This window comes from Eumetopias jubatus, unplaced genomic scaffold, assembly GCF_037043125.1.
Source record: "Eumetopias jubatus isolate StellerSeaLion01/CBP00866 unplaced genomic scaffold, mEumJub1_p1.0 scaffold_10, whole genome shotgun sequence".
Lineage (NCBI taxonomy): Eukaryota > Metazoa > Chordata > Mammalia > Carnivora > Otariidae > Eumetopias > Eumetopias jubatus.
Genome location: NW_028274816.1, coordinates 119,828,571 through 119,850,609, shown reverse-complemented (window position 1 = coordinate 119,850,609; position 22,039 = coordinate 119,828,571). Strand labels below are relative to the sequence as shown.

General features: G+C 39.1%; 1 protein-coding gene and 1 pseudogene across 4 annotated transcripts in view; one reads left to right on the top strand and one right to left on the bottom strand.

Moving 5' to 3' along the window:
* The window catches only part of AP2B1 (adaptor related protein complex 2 subunit beta 1), a 122,156-nt gene that overhangs the window by 50,187 nt on the left and 49,930 nt on the right, over positions 1–22,039 (top strand). For all 4 annotated transcript variants that reach the window (XM_028108999.2, XM_028108996.2, XM_028108998.2 and 1 more), the window contains 2 exons: positions 6,009–6,268; positions 13,749–13,941. In XM_028108999.2, the coding sequence (XP_027964800.1) occupies positions 6,009–6,268; positions 13,749–13,941 (453 nt within the window). The remainder of the gene's footprint in view (positions 1–6,008; positions 6,269–13,748; positions 13,942–22,039) is intronic.
* Positions 12,965–13,421, bottom strand: LOC114213845 (ubiquitin-like FUBI-ribosomal protein eS30 fusion protein pseudogene; annotated as a pseudogene).

The following is a 22,039-nucleotide window of genomic DNA, read 5'->3' as shown; positions in this document are numbered from 1 at the left end:
CCTGTCATCTTTGCTATTACTAATTTTACATCTTTTAAAATTTATTTTTAAGAGTTCTTTGAATTTTTTTTTTTTTAACTTCCCTTTTAAACATATTCCTTTGCCTGAAGCAAAGCAGTTTCTATAACCATCAAGGCAGCGGATATTTAATATTACCTTGTTGAAGTGAGCATTCTAGACTTCCTAGTCTAGACCCTTGATCACTCGTTTGGATCTGTGTTAAGATGGATTTAAAACAAATTTCTGAAGAGAATCTGGGCCTTCTCTCTCTGCTCATCTCTAGATGGGGATAGTCTTATAATCAAGCAAGTGTCCTTGGTAGGTTCCTCTTGTATTCACAAGTTCTCAACCCTATCTCCATCTCCTGTGTAAGGCTTATGGGTCTGTATTTAAAAGGCCTTAGAGCTGTATTTTGGATTCTTTTTTTTTTTTTTAAGATTTTATTTATTTATTAGAGAATGAGAGATAGCACGAGAGGGAAGAGGGTCAGAGGGAGAAGCAGATCCCCCGCTGAGCAGGGAGCCCGATGCGGGACTGGATCCCGGGACTCCAGGATCATGACCTGAGCCGAAGGCAGTCGCTTAACCAACTGAGCCACCCAGGCGCCCTGTATCTTGGATTCTTGTCAGAGTTCAAACTCAATCTTAACATCTCCTAGTATTTATCAAAACTTGCCTGAGATAAAGTGTTTAGGGAGGATTGCTTAAAGGATACAAGGACTCTCTGTTCTTACAAATAGTTGAAATTCACCACTGAATCAAGCCAGATTATTAGAGGGCTGGCTATCTAGACTGAATTGTACCTGACCCCTAATAGAATTTCATTTACTAAATTATATGGATACCGTCATCTTGTAGTAAGGGTTGTCATGAGAAACTGTCCTCTTTGGATCTGTTGTCAAAGTTATTTGTTACTCCATTTATATGTTGTTTTTCTTTATGAGGTCCCATCAGACAAATTCCTAACCAGTTTTGGATTCTCCTAAGCATTGGTATGTAGTTAACTGCCCATCTGAATGGCTTACCTGACTAGATTTCTTGTTCATGTCAGTTGGAAACCTTAGAATCAAATTTAAGGATCTTCTGTAGAAAATGTGTAGGTCATTGTGAGATGAATTTTTCTGTTTCTAGTTTGATTTAGGCTCTCTAGCCTTGGATACATTTTTGTAAGCTTTGCTAAGTCCTTTTCTAGGACAGGGCAGGGTATAAGTAAACCATCAGATATTCCTGATTCTAGACTTTTTGTACAAGGACTAGTATAGAATCTTTAATAATAACCATTTGTATTGTGCTTACTATGTACCAGGCATTCTAGTAAGCACTTTACCTATTAACTTAATCTCATAAGGGTTGCTACTGTTGTACTGTTCCTATTTTTTTAAAGATTTTATTTATTCATTTGTGACAGAGCAATACAGAGAGAGAGAGAGCGAGACCATGAGCAGGGGAGGGGCAGAGGAGAGGGAGAAGCAGATTCCCTGCTGAGCCCAAAGCCAGACATGGAGCTCGATCCTAGGAGCCTGGGATCGCGATCTGAGCCGAAGGCAGACACTTAACCATCTGAGCCACCCAGGTGCCTCAGTATTATTCATTCCTATTTTATACATTGAGAAACAGGGACATAGGCCCAGTTAGTATGGGGCAGAGCTAGGACTCAAACCCAGGAAGCCTGGCTTCAGGGTCTTTGCCCTTATCTGCTGTGCTGTGCTGCTTCTCTAGTCTGAAGGTCAAGGATGACTTTGAGACTACACGTTCCCTGCTTCCCTGCTTGAAGCACTACTGTGCAGAAGCCATACATACAAGTGAACTTAGTAGTTTTTAGATCATTATGGATGATTATTTCATACTTGGTTATAAGTAATTATTAAGCCATTTCCCTAGCCCTGCCTTTTCTGTCCAGTTAATGAGATCTGAGGAGTTAGCATAAAGAACAAGCACATTTATATATTGTGCGTATATGTATGTAATTATTATTGTGCATATATCTATATATAAATATATATAAAATTTCTCTTGAAAGTTTTTTCTCTTTTTTTTTTTCCCCTCAAGTTTGTGAAATAAGAACCTAATCCCCCCTCCCCCCCCGCAAAAAGGTGGTTTTATTAAAGCACAGGGACAAGACCCATGGGCAGGAAGAGCTGTTGAACCTAATACTTTTGGCTGGTACCAATTTAAATTGAGGGCAGTGTGATCTGCTAAGTTGTGTTAGTTTGAATTGGGTGATGGGGTTCTGTTTCTGCCACATCCCCGGTTCAGGACATGACTGAGCAAATTTCTTATTAATACTGCTCCTCTCCCAGGGCGCCTGGGTGGCTCAGTCGGTTAAGTGACTGCCTTCGGCTCAGGTCATGATCCTGGAGTCCCGGGATCGAGTCCCACATTGGGCTCCCTGCTCGGCAGGGAGTCTGCTTCTCCCTCTGACCCTCTTCCCTCTCGTGCTCTCTCTCTCAAATAAATAAATAAAATCTTTAAAAAAAAAAATACTGCTCCTCTCCCATCTGAGAGTTAATTAATAATGTTTTTTACCTGTGCTGAGAATTCAGTAAAGTATATGTGAAATATTTATGCTTCTAATTTTAAATAAAGTGGTGGTATAAGTAGAAATATTATTAGGGGAAAAGAAAATGAACCCTTGAATCCAAGGCTTCATTTTAAAGATTTGTCTTCTTTGCTTTGGTAGTTAGAGAGGAATTAGTTAAGAATATACACAGAAGTGTTCAGACTTTAATAATTACCCTGTATAGTATATGAAAGAAAAATTAAGTTGAAGACTTCTCTGTGAACTAGAAACCACCATCAAAATCACCTGTGTTGCTTGTTGGACATATAAATTCCTGGGCCTGCTCCTGACATAATGAAAATCTGTGATGTGGCCCTGGAATCTGCCATTGAGTGGCTTTCCTGGTGTGTTAGTGTTGACACACAGTCCAGTTTAAGAGCTTCCCTGGTAAGAATTATTTTGGAAGCTCTCAGATTTTTAGAAATCCAGATTTAATTTTTAGAAATTTCCAGATTCTGGCAAGGAACTATGGGGCTAACAGAAAAGCGATCCAAAACCAAATTTTGTGAGCCACCAAACACATAATGGCACCCTAAAATCATAAAAAGTTTGTTTTCATGTCCCAAGTCTTTTTTTTTTTTTTAAGTTTTTATTTATTTAACAGAGACACAGCGAGAGAGGGAACACAAGCAGGGGCAGTGGGAGAGGGAGAAGCAGGCTTCCCGCAGAGCAGGGAGCCTGATGTGGGGCTCGATCCCAGGACGCTGGGATCATGACCTGAGCCGAAAGCAGACGCTTAATGACTGAGGCACCCAGGCGCCCCTCATGTCCCAAGTCTTAACTGGGCCTGATTTCTTGTGGCCTCCAGATGAATAGTGAGGCAGTGAAGGCCAGCTTATAATAGGCCGAACAAATCAGCCCTCAGAATAGCAGTGTTCAAACAGTGGAGATCTTTGCCTGCTCTTAACTTTAGGTCTTGGAAAATTTGCACTCATTTCTTTTAGGACTATATTTTTAAAGTCTGTGTCTATTTAAATTTACAGTGTATATACCCTTTATTTTTTATTTATTTATTTTTTGAGAGAGCATGTGGTAGAAGGGGGGCAGAGGGAGAGGGAAAGAGAGAACCTCAAGCAGGCTCCATGCCCAGCACAGAGCCCGACATGAGACTCAATCTCATAACCTTGAGTCATGATCTAAACCAAAATCAAGAGTCGGATTCAACTGGGGCACCTGGGTGGCTCAGTCTGTTAAGCATCTGCCTTCAGCTCAGGTCACAATCTCAGGGTCCTGGGATTGAGCCCTGCATCAGGCTTCCTGCCCAGTGGGGTGTCTGCTTCTCCCTCTGCCTCTCCCCCCAGTCCCCACTCGTGCTTGATCTCTCTCAAATAAATAAAATCTTTAAAAAGTAAAAATAAAAAAGAGACTTAACTAAGTCACCTAGGCACCCCCAGTGTTAATCATTAATCCAGTGATTCTATGTGCAGCATTTTGCCCGTGTTTTGAATTTGTTGGGGGGATTCAAACTTTTTTTTTTTTAAGATTTTATTTATTTGACAGAGACACAGAGAGAGAGGGAACTCAAGCAGGGGGAGTGAGAAAGGGAGAAGCAGGCTTCCTACGGAGCAGGGAGCCTGATGTGGAGCTCGATCCCAGGACCCTGGGATCATGACCTGAGCCGGAGGCAGACGCTTAACGACTGAGCCACCCAGGCGCCCCTCAAACTTTTTTTATAATTTACATAATTTTGTAAATCCCCACAGGATTTTTTTTTTTTTTTTGCGATTTGGTTAAATATGTGCATAATAGAGGAAATAAATAATTTGAAGTAAAAAGTATTTTAATCAGTATATTATTAAATTGTATTATAAAGTTTAATACCTCAAGAATATTACTAATTTGTAAAGACAGAAGACTGAATTTTCCCAGTCGAGTGATGTGCAGTATTCATTTTAATTATATAATAAAAAGCACAGTCTACAAATTTCAAATGGTGTGCTTTGGGGATTGAATATATAAATTAAGATTTAACTTTTAATTTATGTATCAACAAAAGCTGGGGTGGGGATTGCTTTCCTGACCTGTTATTTTGAGAAACTTGTATTCCCCTCTCTTAAAAAATCAAATCAATTTATTTATGTTTTATAATGTTCAAACTCTGTTTCCAAATGAAAATCTAAGTGAGGAGGTTTCAGGCTGCTATTTATAAACAAATTACCCAACTCCTCAAAAACAAAGAAATCATGTAAATTGGATGCTATCACTGTCTCCTTTTTATAACCCTGGCATTGCAAATACTACAAACATTTTGATATGGTATATAATGCATGTGTGTATATATATATATATATATATATATATATATATATATATATGCACTTCTGTTCCAATGATGCAACCTATGTATGTGATAATAAGTAAAATTTAAAGAAAAAGATTATTTTCAGTTATGTTTACCATTTTGATACTCTGTTAACTAACTTGCCACATCTTGGTGTTCTTTATGCTTTTTTGTTTTTAACCAGTAATCCACTGTGGATGCAAATTAAACAATATAAACTGAGAAAAACCATTTAAAACCATGTAGTCAAAACCATTGGGTTCACTGCCAATATTAAGCTGGGTGCTAAGTGCCTTACATGGCTAAATCATGAACCAGTTCATCTGTTTACTTAGAAGCTCACATGTAAGCCCTCAGATTGGCCCAGTTTTGAAGAAAATATCTTTGTGTGTTTTAAATACAGATAACTGAAACAGGGACTTACTCTTGTAGCACTGGAACAGCATGGGTATACATGCCACCATGTACACACATACTCTGAGAGGTAGATACCAGGGTATTCATTTCCACTCTGTAATGATCACATGAATGCATGAATGAATGAATGAATGAATGGCAGGAAAAAGGGAGAAAGAGGCAGGAATCTAAATGTCCATGGATAGGGCATTAGTCAATAACGATGCAGTGCTATATATATACAGGGGAAATTTGCAGGTGTATATGCTAATGTGGAAAGCACCTTGCAGTGCAGTATATATAATGTGAAACTGGTTTTGTATAAAATGAATATATGTATGCTTAGGAGCTTTCTGGAAGAATACATACCACACTGGAGAGTTAAAGTGGGGAACGGTTGGATGTTTGGGAAGACTTAAAATTTTTATTTTTATTTTTTATTTATTTTTAAAAATATTTATTTATTTGACAGAGGGTGGGAGAGAGAGCGAGAGAGCATGGGCAGGGGGAGGGGCAGAGGGAGAGGGAGAAACACGCTTCCCAGCTGAGCAGGAAGCCCAGTGTGGGGCTGGATCCTAGGACCCTGAGATCATGACCTAAGCCGAAGGGAGACGCTTAATCAACTGAGCCACCCAGGCACCTGAGTTTGAATATCTTAAGAGCCAATTCCTTATAAATCACTGCAGCATTGCCTTGATAATAAATCAAGCAGGTTGGGTTTCTGTATGGAGAAAAGTTCCATTTAAACCTTCTTGCCCTTGCCTTTCATTAGGATTCTGATAATCCTGACCTTCGAGACCGAGGCTATATTTATTGGCGCCTTCTCTCAACGGACCCTGTCACAGCCAAAGAAGTCGTCTTGTCTGAGAAGCCATTGATCTCTGAGGAGACAGATCTTATTGAGCCAACTCTGCTGGATGAGCTGATCTGCCACATTGGATCTTTGGCTTCGGTGTACCATAAGCCTCCCAATGCTTTTGTGGAAGGAAGTCATGGAATCCATCGCAAACACTTGCCAATACACCATGGGAGGTAAGCAGGTGAACTAGGTTTTGACTGAGAAGTAACTGTTTAGACAGAGTTGGTCTTCCTCACGCTTTTATAGTCTAGAAAATGCTGTGCATTTTGCAAACCTGCTAAACTGTCCTGGGGGCTCCATCTGAATACTAGTGAGCACAAACATAATAGGTGAAAGGCCCCTCTGTGTTCTAATCTTGGAGTAGGTAAGATAATGGCTTAAGAAAATGGTGAAGACCTAAACTGATAAAGTTTGAGAGTTGCTTAAGTCTGCAGATGAGGCTAGAAATTTTGTCAGGGCTGAAAATTTGGAAGAAAGTCTATAGTATGTACCTTTAGCTTTTTTGTTTGTTTTAAGATCTTATTTATTTGAGAGCGGCGGGGGGGTGGGAGGGCGGCAGGAAAGGGAGAAGTAGACTCCTTGCTGAGCAGGGAGCCCAGCGTGGGGCTGGATCCCAAGACCTTGAGATCATGACCTGAGCCCAAGGTAGCAGCTTAACCGACTAAGCCACCCAGGCGCCCCTACCTTTAGTGTAACTTTCTATGAAGCTTATGGATAAAGTTAGCAGATACTCCTTTTGTGCTATAAAGCTGAAAATGAAATAATATTTGCAGGATTGTTTTTAAAAGCCTAGATTCCTTCCTTCTACTGGCTTTGGGCTTTGTTCTTTTTCTAGCTCCTTAAGGTATAAGGTTAGGTTTGAGATTTTTCTTGCTCCTTGAGGTAAGCCTATATTGCTCTTATCTTTCTTAGAATTGCTTTTGTTGCATCCCAAAGATTTTGGACAGTTATGTTTTCATTTTCATTTGTCTCCATGTATTTTTTTTATTTCCTCTTTGATTTCTTGGTTGAACCAATCATTGTTCAGGAGCATGTTGTTTAGCCTCCATGTATTTATGTTCCTTCGATTTTTCTTGTGGTTAATTTCTAGTTTCATACCATTGTGGTCAGAAAAGATGCATGATACGATTTTAGCCTTTTTGAGTTTATGAGACTTGTTTTGTGACCTAAGACATGATCTGTTTTAGAGAATGTTCCATGTGCACTTGGAATACACACTAAAATGTGTATTTTGCTGTTTTTGGATGGATGTTCTGAATATATCTGTTAAAAAGCATCTAGTCCTATGTGTCATTCAAAGCCACTGCTTCCTTGTTGGTTTTCTGTATGGATGATAATATCCACCGATATAAGTAGGGTGTCATCCCCTGCTGTTACTGAACTACTGTCAGTTTCTTCCTTAATGTCTATTAATAGTTGCTTTATTTATTTAGGTGCTCCCATTTTGGGTGCATAAATGTTTATAATTGTTATATTCTCTTGTTAGATTGTTTCCTTCATTAGGTGGTGTCCATCTTTCTTTGTCTCTTGTTACAGTCTTCGTTTTAAAGTCTGTTTTGTCCAGTAGAAGTATTACCACCCCATCTTTCTTTTTGCATCCATTTGCATGGTAAATGTTTTTCCATCCCTTCATTTTGAGTCTGCATGTGCCTTTAGGTCTGAAGTGAGTTTCTTGTTGGCAACCTATAGGTGGCTCTTGCTTTTTTATTCATTCAGTCACCCTGTGTTTTTTGATTAGAGCATTTAGACAGAGTTGGGATGCAGCAGTACTGTTCTAAGAGGGAAGATTACAGCAGTACCTTCCTGAGGCCAACTCAGGAAGCAAGTAAAATTCCAACCTAATCTTACACCTAAAGGAACTAGAAAAAGAACAAAGCATAAAGCTGGTAGAAGGAAGGAAATAGTAAAGATTAGAGCAGAAATAAAGGAAACAGAGACCAAAAAAACAGTAGAACAGATTAAGGAAACCAGGAGCTGGTTCTTTGAAAAGATCAATAAAATTGCTAAACCTTTATCAGACTCATCAAAAAAAAAAAAAAAAGAGAGAGAGAGAGAGAGAAAGGACATACTAAAAAAGGAAAGGACAACATCCAAGCAAATGTTTATTGAGATTCATTAGCCTTCACTTGAGTTGACTCTTTGGTTTTAGGGCAGGTGCTGTGATTTTCACCCAAAGGAAGTTGAGGCTTCATAAGGATTAGGCCTTGTAACAGTAGAGAGTTTCTCCTGTAGGCAAGCATATTTAACCTTCTAGATGTGACATTTGACTTCTAAGTGTATCATCTCCCAGTCTGTTAAGTTTGGGTAATAAATAGGGATTTTCTTTTTAACTTGCCTCTGTAGCCATATTTATATGCCATTTAGATTACCCTGTCTCCTGATAGCTTTTGACCCTCAGAGGGGGGAAGTGACACAAATCAACAAATAAAAACAGCCCTTTCTAGAACACAAGAACCAGTATTTAAACTATAAAAAAGAAACAGTCTCTTACATAAGGTCTCTATCTGATTAATAGTCTTAAGTGGTTCCTTTTTAGATAATTTTTTTCTTTTTGGTTGATTTGTGCTTGTATTGTCTTTTTAAGGGAAACACAAATGCATAAAAATCCCTTTTGAAATAAATAGGGATGATATATTGCTGCAAATGGCATATTCATAATAGCACTGACATTACCTAGCTCTCTTCTGCAGCATTCAGTTAAGTGATGTGCCTCTGACATGAACTACAGCTAACACTGTAAAACCTTACTCTGCCTCTTCTAGAAATCTAAAAATGCTTACTTAACCAAATTTTTTAAAATCACTTGAGAAAGGGAAAAGTGCTTTTTAGTTGGCTGTTGCTTACTAAAACTTGTCAGCTGCTCTGGGGGGGAGGTGAAATGGTAAATAGTTGTCTACTTTAGGAAAACCTCACCTTTTAAAAATATCGCTTTGGTGTCAGTTACACAGTTATTTCCCAGGAGTTTACATGGGAACTGTTTTCATGTTAATTTTCTTGTGTTTGTCATTTAGAAAGAATGCATAATGATTTACCATGTTCTTGTAGAAACCACAGGATCACTTCTTTTCATCTAACTCCTTTATCTTCTCACGGAAAGAAAATATGTGCATTGTTACCTATTCTGCCTTCTATTTAGAGGTACTGATAAACAATATGACAGAACACTTCTTAAATGGCACATGTCATAAGATGATAGAATTTCATGTTCAGAGAATATCCTTTATAGAGATTTCATATTTTTCTTGGCAGGAGTATATGAAATTGCTTCCCCCTTTTGACTTCATTATTAATTTTTGGCTATATTTGCCCCTCTTCCCCCAATCTAGATACTTCTCATCTTGGCTTCCTTGACACTTTTTGCTCCTAAGTTATCTTTCTTAGATTGTTTTTCTGTCTTTAATCTTTGCTGTTCTTTGTTCATTCTCTTCTCTGATCATTAATCTTGATTGTGTTGCAAGGCTCATTCTGAACCTTCTCTTTCTGTGCTTCTCTTTGTATTCCTTTCGGGAGCTGAACTACTAAACACAGCCACTGATCTCTTTTTTTTTTTTTAAGATTTTATTTATTTATTTGACAGAGAGAGAGGCAGGAGAGAGAGAGCACAAGCAGGGGGAGCGGGAGAGGGAGAAGCAGCCTTCCTGCTGAGCAGGGAGCCCGATGCGGGGCTCAATTCCAGGACCCCGGGATCATGACCTGAGCCAAAGGCAGACGCTTAACGACTGAGCCACCCAGGCGCCCCAGCCCCTGATCTCTTATAGGGCTTTACATTTTATATCATGTTTTCATTTTATCCTGTCTAAAATAGATCCCTGTGACGTGGTTACCATTTTATTGATGAGGAATCTTTGTCTCAGAAAAGTTGTCACTTGCCCAAGATCACACAGCTGGTAATATTTGGAGCCAACACTTGATCTTTGTCTTCTTACTCTAGACCACCTACTCTTCACTGCCACACCTGTGGTGCTTTGCTGATTTCACCTGAGATGTGTTTTTGAATTTCTTTCCAATTTACTTCTTGAACTCTGACTGCCAGTCCCTTGTCCTTAGCTATCTGTTGGACTTCAGTTGTTTTTCTTACCTGAAATTTAACAATTGGAAACAGCATTTATTTTTCCCATCATCCCTTCAGGTTCCTCTGTCATTATGAGGAGCATCACCAGTCTTTTGCTTCTTAGTTTTTGTTTATTTATTCTTTGACTTTGATTATTCATTCTTCTCTCTTACATGTTCAAGAAAATGTTGTTAATGGAATTTTTACATTATTTTTTTCTTCGTATTATATAAATCTTAGAAAACGTGCAAGATAGAGTGGGATAACAAACTCCTATGTACTCATCACTCGGCTTCACCAGTTCTCACTATTTTGCCAAGCTTGTTTCATGTATCACCCCTACAATTTTTTATTTTTTGACGGAGATGGAGTATTTTAAATCAAATCCCAGACTTCCTATTGTTTCACCTTTACTTGGTATCTCTAATAGACAAGGACTTATTTTTTTTATATCACAGTAAATTACCCAGCCTAAGAAAATTAGAAATAATTATTTAATATTGCATAAGCAGTCTTAACTACTTTCAGATTTTCTTAATTGTCATTCTCTGTTCTCTTTTAAATTCTCTGAGATTGGTTTTACTTTGTTCTTAAATGTTTGGAAGAATTCACAGTGAAGCCATCTGAGCCTGGAATTTTCTTTGTGGGATTTTCCCCTCTTACCCCACCCCCACTTTTTAAATTGATATATCATTTATAATAATCTTAATAGTACACTAACCTTATTGTATATGGCTCAGTAGATTTTTACATATATATACAATCATAACCACCACCCTGATGAGATACTTCCAGCACCCTAGAAGATTCTTCATGCCCCTTTTCTGTTAATACCCACTCTCCAAAGATAACCATTGTTTTGACTTCTATCACTACAGTTTTGCTTATTCTTGAACACAATATAAATCAATTATATGTTTCTATTTATTGGTATATAGTATTCCATTGCCCCAATATACCACAATTTACTTATATCTTCTGTTGATGTACCTTTGGATTTTTTTCAGTTTGGGGCTCTTACAGATAAAGCTGCTATGAATATTCTTGTGTACGTCTTAATAGACTTATATACTTACTTCTCTTGTGTATACAACTAGGAATGGAATTGCTGGGTCATAGAATAGATGTATATTTAGCTGTCGGAGACACTGCCAGTTTTCCCAAGAGATCATACCAGCGTATACTTCCAGCTGTGTATGAGTTCTAGGTGATCCACATCCTGATGAGCACTTGGGGTTGTCAGTCATGTTAATTTTTGCCATTCTGGCAGATATGTGATAGGGTCTTGCTTTGGTTTTTATTTGCATTTTCCTGTTGATTAGAGATGGCTTAAGTCCCTCTTCATGTGTACAGACTGCTAGTAGATCCTCCTTTGTGATATGCCTAATCTTCTCATTTTTAATGAGTTCTCTTTTCAATTTTAGGAATTCTTTATATAATAATTGAATGATATATAGGAATCTTTTATGTGATTTCGGTACATGTCTTGTCAGATAACATGCGTTGTGAGCATCGTTTTTTGTAGTCTGGAACATACTTTCTCTTGTTGTCTCTAGATGGTGTTATTTGAAGAAAAGATGCTTTCAGTTTTAGTGAAGTCCAGATCATTTTTTTTCTTTTATACTTAGTGTTTTCTGTGGAAACTTTTGTCTACTCCAAGGCCATCAAGGGACTCTCCTAGATTTTCCCCTTCACATTTATGTTGGCTTTGTCTCTTTAATTTTTATTTTGTGAGGTACAAAAGTCAAGGCTCATTTTTTCCCTCACACAGCTATCCAGTTGACCCAGCAACATCTGTTATCTCATGGAACTCACCACTTTTTTTTTTTTTAGATTATTTATTTATTTATTTATTTATTTATTTGACAGAGAGAGAGAGAGACAGCAAGAGAGGGAACACAAGCAGGGGGAGTAGGAGAGGGAGAAGCAGGCTTCCCGCTGAGCAGGGAGCCCGATGCGAGGCTCGATCCCAGGACCCTGGGATCATGACCTGAGCCGAAGGCAGACGATTAACCGACTGAGCCACCCAGGCGCCCCACCACTTTTTATTTTTATGTATGGTGGCAGTAGCTGTTTAGATTACTGTTTGCTGATCTCCACACTCATTCTTCCAACTTCAGTCCATTTGACACACAGCTGCTAGAGTCATGTTTCTGTAATGTTACTTTTAGTTCTTCGTTCAACAAATCAAAGTGATTCTGCATTGCCTATCAAAAAAATTAACTTCCCAGGCTAGTTTTCAGTTTTATCTCCCTCATCTTCTCTTTCCCAAAATCTTAATCCCAATTTTTGCTCCTGCCAATAAAATTTTTTTACCACCCCTAATGTCAGATTGTTCATTTCTGTGCCTTTGCACAAACCATCCGTTCCTTTAAGATAAGTCTCTCCCTGGTAGTTCCTCGCAACTGTGCTGTTCTTCAAAATCTAGTCATAAAACCATTCTCCAAAGCTTTTAGAATCAGCCCTACCTGGCTTGTTTTGTTTCTGAGCTGTATCCCGTCATTGTGCAGATGCTCATACAGTACTCATTTCTGCTATTACACAGTGAATGTGCTTTGCAGTCATTTTGTAAATGCAGCTTTTTGTTGTTGTTTAAGTTATTTGAGGACAGGAAATAGCTTTTCTTTTTAAAACATATGGCTCGAAGGTTCTCATTATAATGCTCTATTATAGTGTAGGTGCTCAGTTAAAATTGACTGACTGCATTATATAGTATACTTTTATTTTCATTTTAGCAACTATATATATATATATATATTTTTTTTTTTTTTTACTGAACTAAGTGGCTTTATTTGGGAGAGCCAGGATCACAGTTTACTTAAGAGTTGGCATTGGGGCCCTTCTTCTTGCCAAAAGTGGGCACAACGTTGACAAAGCGCTGGTTGTACTGCATCCACCGCTTGGCTTGGCCTGTCTTCTTCTTTTTCTCCTGTTTGGCCACCTTGGGAGTCTGCCCTCTTACTTTCCCAGCACGGGCCAGGGAACCATGGACTTTACCTCCAAGCATGTGGCTAGCTACTTCCAGGGTGGTCAGAGCCTCCACTCCACACTGACCTAGGTAGGGTAGCCTCATCCTCCAGGGGCGTGCCTGCCAGGAGCACGACTTGATCTACTGGAGCGATGCCCTCCAGGGAGGCTACATGAGCCTTGATCTGGGCGACCGCCTCCTGGCCGGTCACCTCGAGGGTGTGTAGCTCCTGGGCGCGGACAAAGAGCTGTATGTCGGCGACTGAACTGCGGGCACTGCAGCCACTACCGCGAAGATGGAGTCGAGAAAGACCTTAGCAACTATATTTTGATAAAAATAAGAATTGCTGATTTTGGCGGCACCTGGCTGGCTCAGTCTGTAGAGCATGCAACTCTTGATCTCGGTGTTGTGAGTTTGAGCCCCACATCGTGTGTAGAGATTATTTAAAAATAAAATCTTTTAAAAAATAATACTGCAAAAAAAAATAAGTTTTATATTTTTGTTTTTTGTTTGTTTTTTTCCTCCTCCTGTGTTTTATAGATCTGACATTCACTTGTGCCTTGTTATTGTGTCCTGGGTGAAACTGACTTTTCTCTTTTCCCCTCTGTGTGTGTGTGTGTGTGTGTGACTGCAGCACTGATGCAGGTGACAGCCCTGTTGGCACCACCACAGCCACGAACCTGGAACAGCCTCAGGTGATCCCCTCTCAAGGTGACCTTCTAGGAGACCTTTTAAACCTTGACCTCGGTCCCCCAGTCAATGTGCCACAGGTGTCCTCCATGCAGATGGGAGCAGTGGATCTCTTGGGAGGAGGACTAGATAGTCTGGTAAGTATCTTTCTTCCTTCTTTCTTTTGGTTATTTTAAATTTTTGATATGCTAAAGAGCTTTAGATTATTCAGCTTTTTAGAACTAGGCCTTTCCTTGATGAGCAGAGCAATGTCCTTTGATAAAGGACAGGATTTTTTATCTTCACAGAATTAATTGATATTGTCAATTAATTAATTGTTATGGGGCATGTTTACAACTGTGCGGGATTGTTTTGTTGTCCTGCCTCTAAATAGAACTTTTGATATTTAGCCAACCTATTCAGCAATCTTAATATTTGGTATCCTTTCCAGAGCTTAGTACTCCTGCTTCTTAACTCTGGATAGCCCCTGTAGTTCCTTTTTTCCTGAACAGCATTTAAATGACCTCAGAGAGATCATCCTATCTTGAGACTTTCAAACCTTTGCCTTTTTTATATTTTATTGGTTTATGCCCCAATTCTGTAAGGTTTTGAGGCAGCCATTTGAGCCATTTGTGTAAAAAATGTACCTTTATTACAGTTGGGGAGTACTGCTTGATTGGTTCTTTTTGCCCCCCTTCTTCCTCCCACCCATACTTCCAATTTAATTAGCTTCCAGGATTCTAATAATAAAAGGCTTCAAAGTCCAGAGTATCTGTGAATATGTGCCACCGGTGGGAACTAAAATTAGTTTTTGTTGAGGTACAAGATAAATGAGAAATATTAAGGATGACCTTCCATCTGTGTAGAGAAGACCAGAAAAGTAACTTATATATCAGGTATATATATATACACACATATGGATGTGTCACATCACATGGCTCTCTACAAACCAGGTTTTTAATTGTGGTGGAATTAGAGGGGCTCTTTTAGCTAGACACTTGTACATGTTTGTCTGCAAAGACGCCCAACAAACTTACTTCCCAACATCAGAAATTAGAAGACATGTAGCCTGGTGATGGGTATTGAGGAGGGCACGTTCTGCATGGAGCACTGGGTGTTATGAACAAACAATGAATCATGGAACACTGCACCAAAAATTAATGATGTAATATATGGTGATTAAAATAACAATAAAAAATTAAAAAGAAAAAAAAATAAACTCTCAGAGGCAGTTTAAAAAAAAAAAAAGAAAAAAGAAATTAGAAGACATGCCATAGATACAAAAATATATGTTCTCAGAGATTACATAAACTAAACAGCCTCACTTTCTGCTACACACACCAGCATTTTCTCTTCTACCTTATGAGCAGCATTATGTCTGGGATTTATGCCAGCCAGTACAGGTACATTTAATTCTTGGCTGGCAGAGGGTCTAAGAAAATAGGGTTACAGTCATATCTCTGTGGGTTGTGCATTTTACTAATGGAAAGTCACTGCTTTCAGAGTCTGTACACTGACCAGGCTCTAGATACCAGCTCATAGGGCTGCAAGTAGCACTCCTTATTATCTTTCTTGGGAATGTAAGCATTTGCTTTTCATATTCATATCTTTAATGAGTGGATTTGACCAATTATCTAAGAATAGCTTCCTCATATGATCATTCTGCATGGCTACGTAGCCTCCCTGTAGACTCAAAAGGGTCTGTGGAGTCTTTCAGAAGACTAAAAAGTGAATACTGACATATTAACGGATTCTCGCAGAAACTCCACATAACCTTTGAAATCGTTCTTCCTGTTCTTGTTGACACATCACCCACCAGTTAAGTGTTACATCCTCCTCAACTCAAGTTTATGCCTTAACAACCCTATTTGTTAATTTACCTGGTGGCTGACAAAATGATGGGCTCATTGAACCTAAGAATGACAAAGAAATTAAGCTTGAAGGGTGGAGGGAAGAAAGAGGCCCTATATTTTAATGTTGTCTGGCCTGGGATTTTATGCTCTTGCTTCTTGATCCACTTTAGCATGGAAGGAAAGGGACGTGGTATTTCTGTGTGGCTTTGTATTAGCAGTTGCTGGCCCTTAATGCCCTTGAGTTTTCTCCTTGTATTTTGTTTATCTATCCATTCATCTGTTAAAATTCCCACAAGTATTACTTCAAGTAGGAAAAAAAATGTTACAGTTTTAGGTTGTAGTAGCCAGAGTTACACATGGGCCTTTTTCTTTCTTTCTTTCTTTTTTTGTAAAGGATGCTCTTTTTGGGGTGGGGAGTACGTTGTTTTCCCATTTGAATTTGTAAATATTATACAGCCTTTGCTATGGAGGCCCAGCAATGTTCCTACGTAACTCTGTATTTTACCTCTTCCTGACTTCAGGTTTCAAAATGGTATACTTGGTGTCATAGCCCTAGAAGGTCATGCAGGTTTCAGCTTATTCTGTGATATAAATATATCTCAAATCAAAATGAGTAAAAGCCCTTTTTGCTTTGGATCTATATGGGGTTAAATATATATTCACTCAGAGAACTAAGATCCTTTTAAGAGACCATCACAAGGAAGGCCTAAATCTGGCTGTGTGGAAGGTGAGTTTCCAAGGCAGCTCTAGACTGTGCCATTTTAAAATGCTTTTATTGTTGTTTTGTAAATTATCTAATTTAAAGAGGGAAATAGTCCTCAGAGTTTTTACTTAATCTATATAGTGCTGTTTCTTGAATGAATCTTTTCCTTACAGCAGTGCTTCTCAGACTATAATGTAAATCTATATAAATCCTATCTATCTCCTGGAGATCTTGTATAAGGCAGATTCTGATTTAGTTGGTCTGAGATGAAACCGAGGAGTCTGCATTTCTAACAAGCTCCCAGCTCCATGGGCCATATTTTGCATAAAACCGTAGAATTTCTGGGACCACTGTGAACCACTTCAGTTTGGTGCTTGAATCATAGCTGTTGGTAAACCCGGATGCCTTTTTGTCTTGACTTCAGCAGTAAACACACTCCTGGAAAGAGGGCTCCTCCTCTACCCCAAATTGAGGGAGGGCAAGGAACTCCTGAAATTATTTTTGGGTAATAATAAAAGAAGGAAAGGTCCTTCTTTTACTCTGTAGGAAGAATAGTGTTGCTGGGAGTGGTAGCTTTTCACCCAGGCAATGTAAAATTTGGCCTGGTTTAGAGTTACATGTTCACCTGGCAAGGAGCACTCAAGTTACCTTAGTGTTCACTTCAGAAGGGCGGACAGCAAGGCCTCTATATGGTTTCTGCTGCTTTTATCATTGCTGTCTAAGGGAACCCTACCCATAGGGGTCAGTGGTGTGCCGCTAATGAAATATGGCAGCTCCAAACCTTTTATTTAAGCTTTTGGGGTTCTCAACTCCAGCTGCGTAGTTAGTCCCACATTAGTACCATATTTAAAAAACAAAACAAAACAAAAACTATCAGGGCACCTGGGTGGCTCAGTTGGTGAAGCGTCTGACTCTTGGTTTCGGCTCCAGTTGAGATCACAGGGTCATGAGGTGGTCCCCCCGCATCTGGGCTCTGCACTCAGTGGGGAGTCGGCTTGAGATTCTCTCCCTCTCCCCCGCCCCTATCCCCGCTCGTGTACACTCAAACACACCCTCTCTCTCTCAGATCTTGAAAACAAACAGTGAAAAACTGTCAGTGTTTGGGCCCAATCCTAGAGCAGTTAAACAAAATTTCTGGGAGACAGGACCTAGACATTGATATTTTAGAAAGATACCCAGGTTACTTTAATTTTGCATCCAAGGTTCAGAACATTGAACCAAAGGAAGTTCCAAATGGAGTTGGGTAGACATGTTAAAAAATGATCTCTAAGTCAAGGCAACGATTTCTACTGAAGAATTATACTCTGGTAAGCCTTTTCACTACCGCCTACGAAAACAGACCTCTCTGACTTTACCTCTGTTCCTTCCCCTTCTCCCTAGGACATTTTTACTGTATTTTGCAGTTAGGTAGTCCAGCCTACCAGAAATTGGCCAGAAGTTGAATTTGACCAATTTAGATTTAGTTGCTCAGTCCTGGGGTTCTTTTTACCTTTGCTCACTTTGTATAATTGGAGACTGAAAATTGTTTTTGTATTTTAGATTGTCACCTGTTTTTCTGTTTTGTTTTGTTTTTTTTTTTTAAAGAGAGAGTGTGCACACAGGGTGGGGAAGAGGGGCAGAGGGAGAGGGGGAGAGAGAATCCCAAGCAGGCTCAGTGCTCAGTGCAGAGCCCAACATGGGGCTCAATCTCACAGTCGTGAGATCATGACCTGAGCCAAAATCAAAATCAAGAGTTGGACGCTTAACCGACTGAGCCACCCAGGTGCCCCTCTGTACTTTTGTCTTAAAACTTCCAAATTCACTAGAGTATAATTTTTCTTCTCTTTTCGTATTCTGGTGATCCTTCCATTAGATCTTGTTTACCTTCTTTCATTGTTGTACTTGTAAAATTTTGAGATTTAGTGAATTGAGGCTTTTTCTAGAATTGTCATTAAGGAAGTACTTATCTATTTGTTTATTTACTTTATCAGCATTATTTGCCACAACATACCTGAAGACCCCAGCCTTCTTCCATCAATAATAGTGACTCATAACAGCTGTGATTTTTAAACCAAAAAAAGTGAGTGGGGATATTGCTGTGATGTAAAGAAAACACATACACACTCCATGCCTCCTAGTTGATTCTTATTTATTTTGGAGACAGGCAGCTTTGAAAATCATTGATTTAGGCAGAGCTTCAGATTTTAAAAATGGAATGCTTTTTCATTAAGGACTCAAATCAAAATGGATTTTCTCCATATTCTTTTCAATCTCCTTACTGAAATATCCCTATTTTTAGTTTCTGCCTGCTTTAGCATATTCTCTTTTGCTTGAACTCTGTGGATAGTTTCTTCTGTTACTATAAACTTAACTGTCCCCTTGATGTGGATTGAATTGTAGTGAAACTTACATGGTTGATGTGTTCTGCATGTAAAGCAGGATAGTATACTATTTAAGTGTGGACTTACAAAAGTTGGTGGAGTGTTTTTGTTTCTTAGTTTCAGAAGTCTTGTATGGGTCTTTTGATGCCTCTGATATGGAATCTAAGAAAGTGCTCATTCTGGGTAGTGTGACTTTTCTGACAGTGCAAATCCTGGTTTGGTGTAGTGTGGGAGGTGACCTGAGGCCCATGTGTATGACTCCTACATACATGTAAAGATACACCATTTGCTAGTAAGTCTGACATCTGTGAGATTCACTAAAGTTAATAATTGAATCTTGACTTTTTTTGTCACCTTTACTTTCAGACTGTCAGCAGAGGCCTTGGGTAAATTATAGCCTTTTGTTCATCCAAGGTGCTGTGCATTATTCTATTTAGATAAATGGTGCTATTGTACATCAAGACCGGAAAGGAAGCATTATCCAGAGTGCCCTTTCTCTTTGCTGACAGAGGTTTTCCAGCCAGAGAAATGTCCTTTCAGTGTGCCCAGCTGGAATAGTGTGGGCTAGAGAAGAAACTGCCTTTTCCTAAATGCAGCGTTATGTTTTTTCAAATCCTCCCACTCTGTTTGTTTTTTTTTTCTCAGTATAATTAATGTACAGTGTTAATGTCAGGTGTATAATATAGTGATCCAGCAATTCTCTACATTTCTCAGTGTTCATCATGATAAGTGTGCCCTCCCACCCTGTTTCTTACAGATTTTTATTTTTACTTTGCAGAAATTTTAAGTCAGGTACTATTTTAGTGATAATTTTAGTTTTTTTAGCCTACAGGACTAAACTACATACTCGTTTTGCATCTTCCTATTTCTTCCTCTGGAAAAGATTTGCAGTGATTAAAGAGCTTAAGTTTTAGAGTTGGTGGTGTTGTGGAGAAAATCTTTGTGAATTATAGCCCAGTTTTTCCTGGTAAATTCTTCAGTGTGGTTTTTGTAACCACTGTCTTTTTATTAGGCGGTTTGGGGGAATAATTAACCCAGTCCTGAGTTTCTATTGCTGTTCCAGTTCCCTGTGCTTAGAACTTTTATAATTTCTAATTCCCAAAATAATTCTGCAAGGAAATTCTGTTGGGCCCCATTTCACAGAAAACTGAAGGTGGCATAGCAAGTAAGTCTCTAGAGTCAAGATTTGAACCCAAGACTCTCCTGAGATTCCTCCAGTTTGTTTGTTATTGTCATCTTCTAGAATAGAGTCCAGTCTCACTTTGGTCCTTCTCAGACCAGGGGTACACGGTGTCTGGAGTACACAGCAGAGTGCAGGAGGCATTTGTAGCTGCAGAATAAATGTGGCTCATCCTTCTTGCAGTGTCATTCTTAACTTGATGGCAAGGAAAGTAAACACAGACTAAACACTGCTGTGTTAAGGCTTAGAATGTAAAATTGCATGAATGCTTAAACCAGAACACAAAACTTGTTTGCCATATGCCTCTTCTCACTATACCTTCCGGGTGCTCTGGGTATATGAGTTTGGGCTGGCTTGCCATTAGGAGGCATATGAATGTTTGAGAAAGACTAGAAGTGTATTCATTTGTGAAAAGAGGGACTGGGTAAGTTCATACATCTGTCTTGCAGCAAAAGGAACAAGGTTGTTCATCTTACCCTCTTGTAAGCAGAGCCATGACATCATATCTTCTCATCTATTTGGCAGTGAGCTGTGATACAAAACACTAGTGCTTTCAGAGCCAATAAATGATGCACAGGGCATTCTTCTGAAAACTTGCCGTCAAAACTGTTCAGACAATAATACATTTCCTCTCTAGAAAGGACTTCGGCCTTGGGATGGGGGCTGGGTCCTTCTTTTCCCTAATTGGTTCTATTTTGTATGTTGGAAATGTCGATGCCAATAGGATGCACTAGGCCAGTTGATAAAACCGTTTTGTCAGCCTTCTGTCCATTTTGTGATAATTTTCTCCAATAAAATGATTCATTTCAAAATTGTCTCCCCGAGAAGTAATATTGCCAATAGCCCTGCTTATATGGTTAATAGGACATTCATTCACTGAGTGCTGGTTCTATATCAGACTTTATTCTGTGTACTGGGAATATAGTTGTGACTAGTCCTTGCAAGCTTATGTTCTAGTGGGGGAAAGTTGAGATGACAACTATAGAGTAGGGTAGTAAGTATTGCAAAAGAAAATGAAACAGGATGCAGAGCTTCTCCTGTGGATTTGAAGTATACGCCTCGTGGGGTTCTGTTGGACCTAAGAGACCAGTAATGACACATTCTTTCCCTGTCCCATCTTAGGAAGTATTCTTTTATATCCCCCTACTTTTCTGTTGATACAAGCCTTTTTTTCTATCAGGCCAAGGGGTCTTTGGATGATTTTATATGATCTCAACTCATGCTATTCCATATCAAGTCCATCCTTAGCCATCAGTTTAATAGCTTTTGCATGGTTACAGATTCTTTTCACCAGTTTAATTAGTTATATTTTATGATGCTTTTCTGAATAGCTTTTTGAAGATGAAATTAATGTTTTAGCCAAACAGCTGAAAATTGCACTCTACCTAGGAGATGGTATGTGCCTTCTAAAATCTAAAACCCTAATAGGAAAAGCACAGACTGATGTTTTTGACCCCAGTAGGATTTTGGTCTAAATTCCATTGTTTGATGGGAATTGCTGTATACTATTTTTACATCATTCTATTTTGGCTTCTGAATAATAGAGCTGTTGGTAAGCTATATGACCGGAAGCATTCCTTTAGACTCCCTTTAATTAAATCCATTCTGAAAACCATCATATGAAAAAGGTAGTAACTCTAGACAGAAGCAGAGAAATTTCTGAGCTTAAGATCTGCACCTCTAATTAAGAGAATGTCTTCAGGGACGCCTGGGTGGCTCAGTCGTTAAGCGTCTGCCTTCGGCTCAGGTCATGATCCCAGGGTCCTGGGATCGAGCCCCAAATCAGGCTCCCTGCTCGGCGGGAAGCCTGCTTCTCCCTCTCCCACTCCCCCTGCTTGTGTTCCCTCTCTTGCTGTCTCTCTCTCTGTCAAATAAATAAGTAAAATCTTTAAAAAAAAAGAGAGAGAGAGAATGTCTTCAGATACTCAGCACCATAGGTTTAGAAGAAGGTAGGTATATTTTGCACTGGTCAGAGGTACCTACCCGAAAGGGGTTAACCAAGACCAGCCATTGTGATCATTTGTGGGACTTTTTTTTTTCTTTTGGTCTGCTTAGTGGCCATCTCATTTGATACTCTTTTATAAAAGACTTTTTTTTCTTGGAGTCAGGTGGACTTGTTGCCTTATAGAACCTTACTCATGAGTTCTCCCTCTGTATTTC